Source organism: Sabethes cyaneus, chromosome 3 (assembly GCF_943734655.1).
Source record: "Sabethes cyaneus chromosome 3, idSabCyanKW18_F2, whole genome shotgun sequence".
Lineage (NCBI taxonomy): Eukaryota > Metazoa > Arthropoda > Insecta > Diptera > Culicidae > Sabethes > Sabethes cyaneus.
The window spans coordinates 166,351,166-166,364,433 of NC_071355.1; the positions used below are offsets into that span (position 1 = coordinate 166,351,166).

Consider the following 13,268-nt stretch of genomic DNA (forward strand, 5'->3'; position numbering starts at 1 on the left):
ATCTTTACGTTTAATTTTCAATAATATCGTTACGAATATTTGAACTCCTTCATAGATCAATACTCGCATTTAAAACATTTTCTTTGTCAGTAATTTGATAAAAATCTTTAAAGATATCCAGCTTTTTACGAGCCATAATGGCGGAAGGCATAATTAGATAGCCTTAGAGAGTCACCATCTTAAACCGAAAATTCCAATCGAACAGAATCAGTTGTCAAAAGTAAGTCCAATCGAACAGGAGACTTGTCAAAACACCGATTAGAAAGCCTTGAAAAGAGAAACGACTAGAGAGCCTGTTAAACATAGAGAGACGCCATCTCAAATCAAGAACATTTTTTGAGTAGACTTTTCTAAACTTTTAGCAGCTTTTTATGAATTATCAAAGATAAACGCTTCAGAGGAAGGTTCCTTGAGGATGTTATTATTATATGTAGCATCGAGAAACTCGAAATCTTTAATTTAAATCGCTGGTTCTCAAAAGAATTGGCAATAACAGACAACAGCAGCATAACTATTTACGGTACGACCATTAACTGTGGTAAAATTATCATGAAAAGGAATTACATATCCAGATTTTATAAAAGTTTTTTATTCCAAATGCCTGTTGATCACAGAATAATCTGCGCGTGCGGCAACACTGACATACGCAGCTGCATTGTTGCTAGATTATTTCACAGAGAACAGACATTCATCTTAGTCTCGCGCGATGTGTAAAATCTGAAACCGCCATTTTGTAAGTAAGTGGTAATCCACCTGTTAAGAGGCGCTCACATCACTAAGAGGGAAAGTGTTTTGCTTAGTTACCGTCGTCAATGTATGTTAAAGCAATCAACGCATTTTCACTAAAACATTTTACAGTTGCCACAGTAACCTGCATATTGTTTACGCAATTTGCTTCTATCAAACTTAAAACAAAAACAATCGAATATCTGCAAGAGGACGATTAGAATTCTCGAAGCCAAAATAGTTAGTTCTGGTGCCGTCACTATTGATCTGCCGATGTTTAACTAAATAATAGATCGATCGAGGGTGGAATGCAAAAAGGATGGTTGCACAAAAAGAAAAACTCGAAATACCGCACTCTTTGAGACTTTTACATTTATCAGTAAAACTTGGGAAGCTTTCACTCAACTTCGATACCGTTTTCATTAATAAACGGTCTGTTATACTTGTTGGTCCGATGAAATTGTGGAATTTGGCTATCCTCGGCATGCGGTTGACAAAGAAGCATCAATCCGCCGTATGTAGTGCCTGTATGTTTGTAGAAAGAGACCTGCTTGATAGATTTTTCTATTTTCTTTTTCAAAATATAATTCATTACATACCTCGACAGAATTACCATATAACACGAGACTCCTTGCCAAGAAATTTTTAGGATTTAGGATCAAACGTTTTCAACCGTCGTTGAATATTATTTATTAAAATTCAATAAACAAAATCAAGTCGTTGTTACGGTAACTGGCATTGCAGTTGCCAGTAACTCGAATATGTAGAATATAGCAGAAAAATATATTGATCATGGCAACATGGATGTCGTTTATTTGGTGCACCCTAAGAGAGATGTCGCTAGTGTATTGTTAAAAGTTTTACACATCATTTGAAAGAAATTTTATATGAACATAAATGTCTGTTCTCTGTGATTATTTGTTTCAGATGGCGACTCTCTAAGGTTCTCTAGGCATAATCCGTGTTCGTAATATTTGCACATCCCTTTTGACAAGTCATGCGTACGTCAAACGTAACGTCAGATACTTTCAGTCTAGCAGTCTAGCTCTAGCAGCAAAACAAAAACACTTGTTAAGCATCAGTGATTTTGTTGAAATTTCGCATATATTTAAAGATATGCCTGTTAAGTGCTGTGTTAAAACATGTGGTGCAAGGTACGGTGAAGTGAAAACTAGTTTTCATCGTTTTCCGGCAATTGCCACGTATCGCGATTCATTGCGACGAGAGCTGTGGAGGACAGCTGTTTCGATCAACGTGAAATGTATTAACCGTAGTTTTGTGTGCGGACGTCGTTTTGTAACAGGTATTTGCTGTTTCTCTTAGATAAAAAATAAAACACTTTGCTTATTTTATAAATGTTGAACTTCAAAGGAAAACCAGCTCCACCTTGCGCTATCCGTGAGATAAACTGGATACCTACATTGTTTTTGAACCACGCAGATGATCCAAGTATTTCAGCGACTCAAGCACGCCGAACTGCATTGGGAAATGAGCATTCATCTTCAGCAAAAAACGTTGGCCGTGGGTAAGTATAGTTTATTAGATTATTAAACTGTAATAATTAAATTTTCTATTTCTTGGTCGATTAAAATTCCAGATCGTGTGTAAAACAAAAACCTGACTTGCCCGGTATTACCGAACACCCAAACCAATCACCTTTGGAGCACGATAGCAACACGAAAAACTTGGAAAACATCGATTTTGATACAGTAAAGGCATTTTCATTGATGTAAAACCACAGAGAACAGACATCCATTCAGGAACAAATTTTTTGGGAATTCTTGGATAAAATTTCAAATTAAAATCACCTAATATGCTAGCGTCACCACCACTATAGTTTCCCAACTAAATGATTCTTTTGATTTGCACACTGACAACCTTTGGCTCTTCTGGCGCTAGTATATATGGACAATAAGCGTTATGCTAGCGCCAGAAGCTAGCTGTTGTGAGTTTAGTGTAGAATTTTATGCGCCTTCAGCGACATCATCACTATAGTTTCCCAACTAATTTGACATAAGTTTTATCCAAGTAGGGACATTTCGCTTGGATGTCTGTTCTCTGTGGTAAAACTGCCCAGGTAACCAATAAGCATTAAAATAAGCAGTAAATCAGTCGTTTATTAGCATCCTTGGCGTTTTATACTGCAGGTTGTTGTTTATCAGCTTTTTGACTGCATAACTGTTGTAAATTGGGTCCTAAAGCCCTATCTCGTTTTTGGTTTGTATCCATACAGTTAGGGCTAGAAACACATATTTCTATATTAAATTTTATATTTTTGGCTTATTTTCGTTAAAAATTGATTTTTTTTGTTTTCTGAAATTTTACACAAAAATATTATTTTAGGCAACTTTATATAAGTCAACTATAATAATGTGTATTTGTGCCAATACAACACGCATTATAAGGAGAAACCATAGTTTACCCTCAAATGTCACGGAATTCGTTTTGCTTATCTACGTTCTACGTTCATGTGATGGTGTGTTGTCGGAAAAAAGTGTACGGAAATGGCATGCATTGTAAAAGAATGCAATCGGCATCAAAAACATTCCCCTACCCAGGTAACCAATAAGCATTTCCAATGCAATTTAAAAGCAAGCCAATAAGCATTTAAGTTGCCTTAAATGCTACTTAAATGCTATTTTGGCAAAATATGCGGCTACTTTACTGCTAGCCCTCTTATAGTGCTGACAATGCTTATTTGCAGCTAGTTACCAACAAGAAGAGTTTAGATAGAATTGTGGATGCCAATTTACAACAGTTATGCAGTCAAAAAGCTGATAAACAACAACCTGCAGTATAAAACGCCAGGGATGCTAATAAACGACTGATTTACTGCTTATTTTAATGCTTATTGGTTACCTGGGTAGTTTACATTTTTTTTTTGGTTCCTAAAGATTTAGATGCTCGAAGATTATGGTTACATCGGTGCGGCATTTACGTGGAAAATCCAATGCCAAAATTGTTTGAAACCAAAAGTCTTTTCGTTTGTGAAAATCATTTCGAGGTAAGTGTTTGCTATTTGTTTGAAGCTGTGACAAATACAGAAAAATACCGCTCTTCTTAATTTCAGCCAAGTGATTATCGAATAATTAATGTAAAATATGAGAATCCTCGCCAACCAAGTCGCCAACGCTTTTTGTTATATCCAGACATTCTGCCACATAAAAACTTACCACTGGAATTTCCCAATGGCCGGTATTCATTTCTTCGTAGCGAGGAGGATCCATTGAAGATTTTTAAAAGCTCAACAGGGTCAAGATCCATGCCGTGTTGCACCAACCCCGTTATATCAGACGAAAACGTGAAACAATTAGGGTACACGCAGTATCATAAAAGTACGGAAGCCAATTACTACATCGTACTATGAGTTTATTTAATGTTTGAAATTACAGGATCCAAGTTGGTGGACATCAGTTCGAGAGACAACGTTCAAAAAAGTTCAAAGCAGATTATGACAGACCGAAGTGTTATAACCGATTCATTGGTTCAATCATCCGCATCGGTAGTGTTTCAATGGAAAATAGGGGAACTCAGACCCTGCACACAATGATATCGTACAAAGCTGTTTCGTCTACACCGAATTCATGGGTCCAAAGTTCAGCTGGATCTACGCTTCAATCAAGAGCTGGTTCTGCGGGGAGCGTGTATTTGCCAAGCACAGAAAGCATGAATGAGCTCAAAGTGGAGTGTCATTCCAACGAATTCTACTCTCAGATTCAAATGTCAATTAAAACGAAGTCTATGAACTATCTAGGTATTTCTCAGGATAACTATTTCGTAATAGATGCATTAACTGAAACTACTGGTATAAGGGAAAGAGATTTGATTATAGTATTTCGAAAAATAAGGTTAAATGAAAGTTTTGAAATCTTAAGCGACGCGATAGGATTGACTGCTGCTCGCGTCGGTCAAATATTTAGCACATGTGTTCCTATAGTTGCCAGGGAAATGAAGGAGTTAATTTTTTGGCCCGCAGACAACGAGATTAAAATTTTTTGCCTGTTTCGTTTCTTAACAAATATTCGACCATACAAAGCATCATTGACTGCTTTGAAGTACAAATTACTAAACCGTCTAGTCCTATCTTACAATCAGTGACATACTCGCAATATAAATCGTGCAATACTTTGAAGTATTTAATATCTTGTGCTCCTTGTGGATTAGTTACGTTTATTTCAAAAGCGTTTCCTGGACGTGCCAGTGATCAAAAAATTGTGCGACGATCTGGTTATTTGAAAATGATAAAGGCAGGTGCAGGAGTGTTAGCTGATCGCGGTTTTAAAAACATAGCAACAGATATAGCTAATGCTGGGGGAGTACTAATTAGACCGCCAAGCGTGTCTGGTGATGAACCATTATCTAAGGAAGATTCAATATTAGCCAAGGAGATAGCTAGCGTTAGGATTCACATTTAACGTTTAATAAGACGATTCAGAGAGTACAAAATATGTGCACCACACGCTGGATTACCATCCACCTTATTTGATAAATATGATGATATTGTTATTATTGTAGCTGGTTTAGTCAATCTCCAAGCTAAATTAATTAAGTAGCTTAAGAGTGTCTCAATAAATAATCAATGCTAGCTGATTGCCTGATCTCACTCGGGGCCTATGTCACTCAGTCACTTGTACATCTGTTTTTGTAACGAAAACTCATAATGCAAAAAAGAAAAGCATCTTTTTCATTTGAATAAGTCTAGTCCCTTTGTCAGTTCCTCTCACGTTGTCCCCCAACTACTTGTAAATCTATCTTCTTCTTCTCGGTAATCCCTAATCGACACAAAGCCTTTTTTACGTTTTTATTCCCCCTTTCAGAAATAAAACAACTTGTACAACTGCTATTGTTCCAAATGCAAGAGAAACGCACCCCTTTATCCATTTGAACCTTTTTCTCCCCTTGTAAGAGACCGTCTCCCTTGTTTGTCAACCCCCGGTATTGATTCTTTTATGCCATAAAACATGTGTTTAATAAACGACGTTTGATGAAGAATAGTCCAGAAGTTCCGGAGCTATGGCGGAACATACATTCATACTCACGTTCCTCGTCCCCCTACATGTCAGTTCCTTCTCAGTCAGCTCCCCCTTCTGTCACGTAGCTAATTCTGCATCAGTTTGCTCAATGAAAATCGCTATAATGGAAACGAAACAAAGGTTTATTTAACATATATTGCTCCTCTGTGAAACCCCCCTCTTTTCTCAAAAGCAGTTGCACAACTACAATTGGTTTAAATGCAAGAGAAACGCAATCCCTTTTATTTATTTTTGTGGATCACTCTTCCCCTTGTTAGGGCTTCCCTCTTTTGTCAACTTCCCAGTGCTGATTCCCTTACGCCAAGGAACATGTGTGCCAAGTTTGATAAAGAACCGTCCAGGCGTTTTACAGTTATGGGTTTCCCAGTAAACCATTTGGTTTGTATATCTCGATTGCAACTGAGGTATACGAAATCATATCTGAACGAAAAAGTTATATTTCACGCCATATAAGAACATATATGTACCAAAGTGGAGGCAATATACGTGCGAAAATTTTGACAACTATTTGTAATTCTATTTTGCGCAGTTTTTATAACACGCAATTAAATACTCCTGAATATACGATAAAGATATAATCAAATATTGCAATTGTCTATCCTGCTTTATAATTCACAGTCATGAATTGTATATGAAGACACGCACGACTGCAAAACAACTTATTGTTCACTTCGATTTGACATACTCTAATCATTATACAATTCCAATGTGAAATTGACATGAAAACAATTTAATGTGAACTTTCTATTACGATTTTGTGTTATCTGGGTTCTCCCCTGTTATAAATCTCTCCCCCCTCTTTTTTGGAATATGTGTACCAAGTTTGGTGAAGATCGGTCTTGGCGTTCCGGAGTTATGGTCGAACATACAAACACAGTCACGCTCACTTTTATATATATATATAGATAGAAGATGTTACTTATTTATTCTCATTTCTTATTGCTCAACTATCAAAAATTTTCATATAATTTAGGATATATATTCTTACACCAAAACATAAAACTAGATTTCATTATTTCTGTTATGTAAGTTTCATCAAAAGAAATTTCGTAAAACTCTACAAGTTTCTCTGGATTTCGGCTAGAACTCCTAGAACTAGAACTCCATTTTCTCTTTGCGTCATAACCATTTGCAGCTGGATTTGAGAATATACTTTATCTTTAAGTTTACCGTCATCTTCCACATAGTATTTTTTGTTTTCTTTCTTAAAAAGGGCACTTAATTTCGAAAACAGTTGTCGCATTGATTGCGTCGGGAGAAGCTCCAAACGCGGGATATCGAGGATGTAGAAAAAGCCCACATCTTTTCACATTTGGATAGTATTTTTTAATAATATTGACTACCTTATTCTCAAGCCACAGGCCCCTTTCCATAGCTTCTGTAGTTTTGTTGCTGCGTCCCAGAACAGCATGAACTAGAGACCCATCGGGAGTTGCACAGCGTGACAACTCATATAGCTTGGACGCAGTAATTCGGCCAAATTTTAAATGGTACCACAACGACGAATCCTGTCCTCTAGTGTTTATCTCATTAAAATTACAAGCTTTTTCGGTCATTAAACTTTTACAAAAAGAAATGAAGTTTTTGAAACTATAAGTTGCCGAATTTCTAGATTTCAACTCCAGCGTTAAATTATGCATACTGCATACATCACCTTCATAGGTGGGTTTGAAGTACTTCAAGGCAGTGTTTGTGTGTGACTTAGGGCACTTTTCAAGTAATGTTTGAAGAAATCTCCCACTTCCGCTTTCTGGATCCGTTTTTCTTTTCACACCAGTTACAGCACAGTTGCTTATATCAAAGTTGTCGATATTTTCATCGACACGCGCCAGTTGTGGAACTTTCCATAGACAGCTAGTGTCAGTTGGTGAAGGTGATGCAAACTTCTCGTACAGGAAGAACAAAATGTAACTGCGTGTTTACAGCCACCAGCTGCCGCTTTGCAACCATCGCTTTCACTTTCACAGTAGACGTCTTCTATCTTCTCTAGCTTAGTATCGACGATTGCCACTACGCTGTATTGCTTGCTGGTCACCTTGTGTTCCGGAACGACTTTGGCTTTGATAGTATAAATACCATTTTCAATTTTGTATTGAACTCTGCCAATAGCTGACTTCAAATAATCGGGATTATTAGATCTAAGTACAGATAACTATTAGATCAATATTAATAACTTGAATACAAGTGTCGGTTTACCTTTCAATTTTTCCACGCTTGTTGGCATCTCGAAACTTATCATTAGTAGAGAGGAAATGCTGGACCATAAAAAAATCCACTTTAGGGAGAGTATTTATGTCAGCTTTTGAATATCTTGTTTCCATTTCTCGTTATTGACAATAAGTGTCGAGGAGTAAGCTGCAACAGCGGAGGATAACCAGCAGCAGAAGATCGTCAGCAGCAGCGGGAACAATTAGCAGCGTGGAGCTTTATCGTTCTTTCGAATAAAATATTATTTTTATTTCAAATTTTAGGACCCAATTATTGCGTACAACTGGCACTTGAAATATAACGTTTAAGTACGTTATTTTTAGTGATCAAAATTAACGATATTTTCGATACAAGGGCGATATTTTTCGAAACCTTTCGAACCAACACGATCCCGCGAACACAACGCATATTCGCCGTGAGTCAGGTAACACAGTAGACTGAAAGTATTGTCAATTGCAAGGAAAATTGTGCCATCCAAAGTGCGATATCGCTCATAAAAGTGCTATTTTAGCTTAAATCGTTTCGGTATCTTCGGCGCACTTTTTCGTTATCTTCCAAGCAATAAGTGCGCCGAAGAGACCGAAACGATTTAAGCTAAAATAGCACTTTTATGAGCGATATCGCACTTTGGATGGTACAATTTTCTTTGCAATTGACAATATCTGACGTTACGTTTGACGTACGCATGACTTGTCAAAAGGCCCAGATAACACAAAATCGTAATAGAAAGTTCACATTAAATCGTTTTCATGTCAATTTCACATTGGAATTGTATAATGATTAGAGTATGTCAAATCGAACTGAACAATAAGTTGTTTTGCAGTCGTGCGTGTCTTCATATACAATTAATGACTGTGAATTATAAAGCAGTATAGACGATTGCAATATTTGATTATATCTCAATCATACATTCAGGAGTATTTAGTTGCGTGTTATAAAAACTACGCAAAATAGAATTACAAATAATTGTCAAAATTTTCGCACGTATATCGCCTCCACTTTGGTACATATATGTTCTTATATGGCGTGAAATATAACTTTTTCGTTGAGATATGATTTCGTATATCTCAGTTGCAAACGAGATATACAAACCAAATGGTTTACTGGGGGGATGTGCAAATATTACGAACACGGATTATGCCTTCCGCCATTATGGCTCGTAAAAAGCTGGATACGTTTATATTTTTTTGAGTGTGGGCTCAAAATTTGACAGCGGGCCCAAATCCAGATTGCTGGCACCCGCTTACGAAAAAGTCGGATGCCTGGCAGAAATCGAACAGAACTAGTCTTCATTTTTCGCTCGATTCTCTTTATGTCAAATGTGACACTTTGAGGCAGGAGAAAAGTGGTTCATCAGTTTTGCAGTTTCAGGCAAAAGGTAAGAGAATAATATGGAACATGACAAAGCAGGTATGATTTAATTGTTAACCTGTTGATTGCACGCTTCTTGCTGTTACAATTTGCTGCTGCTACCCTCCAAAAAAGGAGGGAAAGCAGAAGTGGTATAAAACCGTTTTTTATTCGAAACCTCTGGCATAAATCGAACAGAAATCCGGCAGAAAACTGTAAGGCGAAATTTCTGCCCGAATCGAATGTATCATTTCTGCTAGTTTTCACCACGGGAATGACACTTCCAATACCAACCTGTACAAAAAAACGTAGCCAACATAGAGCGGGCCCAAGCTGACAGCTTCATAGATGGGCTCAAGCTGACAACCGAGTCGGATGTGTAAATTGTTAAATTTTCTTAGTTTTAGTTTGATTTTAGCCAAGGTTTTAGCATCACATAGCTAATGTTAGGCAGGCAATTGATGCGAAATACATGTAACTGTGAAAATGGTTAGTTAAATTCGTTTTGTGAGATCGCTTTGCGTTTGCCGCCTTTTTCATGTGAGCAACGAAAATGTGACGTCATATCAGCCCCCTGGTTTTCACGGGTGACGGCGGCCAGAAATCTGGCAGAATGTCTGGCAGAAAAAGTTTTTCGCTGCCAGATTTTTGCTCGATTTCTGCCGGACGCGCCTAAGCGGGCAGTTGAGTGAAACGCAGTGCTGATATGCTATACACTCTTAAATGATTCTACCTGTAAATATGTCGGATTTAGTTAAAGCTAGGTTGAAACTACTCAAAATGCTCTTAAAGTGTACAAACTCAAACTTTGGGTAAAAATTTCAACCAATTTTGGCTACTTGCTACCGATAATTGAATTATTCTCCATGACAAATAACGCAATTTTAAGTTCCTACTACCAATTTTTTGGTTGAAAAACTACTCAAAATCTGAGTTTGTACACTTTAAGGGCATTTTGAATAGTTTCAACCTTACTTTAACTAAATCCGACTAATTTACAGGTAGAATAATTTAAGAGTGTAGATCATTACACGGGAGCTCCTAACCGCATTTTTTTGACAGCACTTGGTGGTTTGTTTACATGGTGTTAAAGTTTGAATTGAGTTTTCTATCTTTGTTCGGCAGATAATGATAAAAAATTATAGTTTTTATTTAAGAGAAAGTACCTTACATGCATTTTACAGCTCCTGATGCAGTAATCCTTCACGAAATTTCAAATCGAAACCGCTGGATGTGACAAAAACATGTAAACAAACCACCAAGTGGTGTCATTTGACGGCAAAATGACGTCATCGCAAAATGATCTATCCTAGGATCTATCTCATTTTCGCACACACGAGATGTTGGCGGCGAAAACATGGTTGCCTGTTGCTGGGGTGATTCTGAACGAAGTGTCATCCATATCCAGCTTTTCACGAGCCATAATGGCGGACCTGTTCGTAATATTTGTACGGCATTTTTGACATTTCCCTAAAACACCGCACATTTTCTTTCCGCGCGTTCATGGTAAAACTAAAGGAATGTGCGGAAAAAATACGTGCGATGTATTAGGGAAATGTCAAAAATGCCGTTCAAATATTACGAACACGTCCGCCATTATGGCTCGTAAAAAGCTGGATACGAGCGAGGGTTTTTTATAGAATGTTGCCCGTTTAGAGGGTTAATGTTTTTTCACTTTTGGCCTGCTGCATGGGTCCGTGCGCTGTTGCCATGCTAATTTCGCCTTCAACGCGGTTTTTTCGGATTTTTAATCAACGGGCGGCTGTTTACTGTTGACTTTGACAGCTGATTATAGCAATTTGATGTTTGCTGTGCTGTTTTCGTAATTTCCCCCTCCTCCTTTATCACTTTTCCCATTCTACCAGCGTACATACACACCAGTGCAAACAAAACACTCAATATATGGCATACTGTTTGGGCTAGTGGAGTGGCTACGGTATATGTGACAGTGTTCGAAAAAAATCTTTCTCATAGGTAGTTCTATTAACAAAAGGACACTTTTTTCAACTATCGACACGATTGCCTGCCTGCGCTAGTGTGAAGCAAGCCATCATTCATTAAAAATCAGTGATAAACGACAAGTTTTTCGATTGGCTGTCATAACAAAGAGAAAAGTAATTCGGAAAGGCCACCACCACCAGTCAAAGCGCTAGCAGTGGGGGCTTTATTTTCATTTTTGCACTCAAAAAAGTGAACTTTTTGCTACTGGATTTGAGTTGTTTTCGAAAAACGGAGACTGGATTGTGATTCCGTGAAACGAATCCTGGATAGCATCTGCATTTCGTGGTAATATTTGCGTTTGCGATAGTGCATTTATTTGTGTTGTCCGCTGCTAGGAAAAAATATGGAACGAAGCATTGGGTAAGTGGTTTTTCTCTAATGTATTCAAACCAATGCCCCCATTTCCGCATATGTGTAGCTCGATTGTTTGTTGAAGTTAGAGGGAAGATATGATTTTACTTTCGTGATTGTTTGTTTATGAATGAAACAACAAAATGGTTATGTTTTTTGTTTTTGTACATGCAGACGACAGGGACCGATGATGTCCCCGGGAATGTCGAGGCGGCCTGGAGGAATGCCACCACGGGATAGTTATCAAACACATTCGTATCATCAACAACAGCAGCAAACTAGCCCACATCAGCATCATCAACAACAGCAACAACAACAACAACTGCAGCAGCAGCAGCAGCAGTCCTCACAGCAGCTGCTGCAGCAGTCCCCTGGTCAATTCCAGCATTCTCAGCACGATGAGCTGATACGATACATCAATGAGGCATGGAATAGCGTAAGTTCTCCTAAAGAACCAATACTATAGACTTGTTCAAATAAGGACCTGTTTTCTAAGGTTTTTCTCTAATGTATTCAAACCAATGCTCCAAGTACTTGCGATAGTTGCGAGAATCCACATGTTTATCGCGGCCAAGAATGGCTCGCTTAGTAGATATTGGCGAATATTTGAAAAAACTTTGGTTATTTCAATTTTAGTCCAATGGTTTGTGTGGTAATAGCTAACTTGACATCTAATATACCAATTTCTAATACTTTTAGTAGATAGTGTTTCATAGATTGACTGCATTTATGCGCCAATGGTATAACCAAAATAAGTTTCACACTGATAACATTTAAGAGAATGCTGTACTTGCGCTTAATTCATTATTAGAATTTTGGTTTTGAATAAGACCTTTACGGAAATTGGTCTTACGACATGGACCAATAACTCCAGTATACAAATAACAATGCTACGTTTCTTCTCTTTTCCACAGATTATGCAAGACAAAAGTCAAACCCCGCCAGTATTCTACAAGGGTGTACCTGAGCCACGGTTGGCCGGATTCACTCCGTTTGATTTGGAAGCATGGTGGGGTCGACGGTTGGTACACAAAATCAACATCTCTACCCACGGTCATCAGTGAAGTGGAGACACGTTAGTGCATGTCAATAAACCGGAGGCAAAAAAAAAGTCGAACAGCATCTGTCTCAATCCATAAAGGAGAGAATTAAACATGGTAAAGATTTATCAGAAAAAGTAACAACACAGAAACGAAAACCCGCGATACTTCACCGGGTTTGAACAACATACTACAACCGACACAAAGTTTCATTTCTTTCGCCAAAACGGCTTTCAATCATTGTGGTATTATTCTTGCGGGAAACGGGGAACAAAATGGCTACATTATGTTGGTAATCAACAACAGGTTATCTCTAGATCAAAAAATTATCGTTAAAAGAAATAGTGGGAATCTTTATTTGCAAGATACCCCGTACAACAGATGATATGGTAAAGCAAACAAATGTCTTTTTATTGCAAAAAATGAGTAATTGTGAATACTGCAAAACAATAAAATAGATGTTTTTTTTAAGTTTTTTCAACTCCCAGCGCCTCTTTGTAACATAAAACTACGGATGAATTGAAAATGTAATAAACAGCATGGGTCAAACAGAAAACTT

General features: G+C 37.6%; 1 protein-coding gene and 2 pseudogenes across 1 annotated transcript; 2 read left to right on the forward strand and 1 right to left on the reverse strand.

Annotated features, from left to right (window-relative positions):
* The first annotated feature begins 3,230 nt into the window (after positions 1-3,230).
* LOC128740384 (uncharacterized) lies at positions 3,231-5,141 on the forward strand (annotated as a pseudogene).
* Positions 5,142-6,709: 1,568 nt separating this feature from the next.
* LOC128740391 (uncharacterized) lies at positions 6,710-8,080 on the reverse strand (annotated as a pseudogene).
* A 3,150-nt stretch (positions 8,081-11,230) lies between these two features.
* LOC128743064 (putative uncharacterized protein DDB_G0291608) lies at positions 11,231-13,268 on the forward strand. The gene is made up of 3 exons (XM_053839581.1): positions 11,231-11,678; positions 11,844-12,105; positions 12,584-13,268. The coding sequence occupies exons 1-3, from the start codon at positions 11,662-11,664 to the stop codon at positions 12,731-12,733; spliced, it is 429 nt and encodes a 142-aa protein (XP_053695556.1). The 5' UTR covers positions 11,231-11,661; the 3' UTR covers positions 12,734-13,268.

Coding starts and splice junctions, on each gene's coding strand:
- LOC128743064 (XM_053839581.1), top strand. Junction 12,106..12,583: donor TCAATGAGGCATGGAATAGC/GTAAGTTCTCCT, acceptor TCTTTTCCACAG/ATTATGCAAGACAAAAGTCA.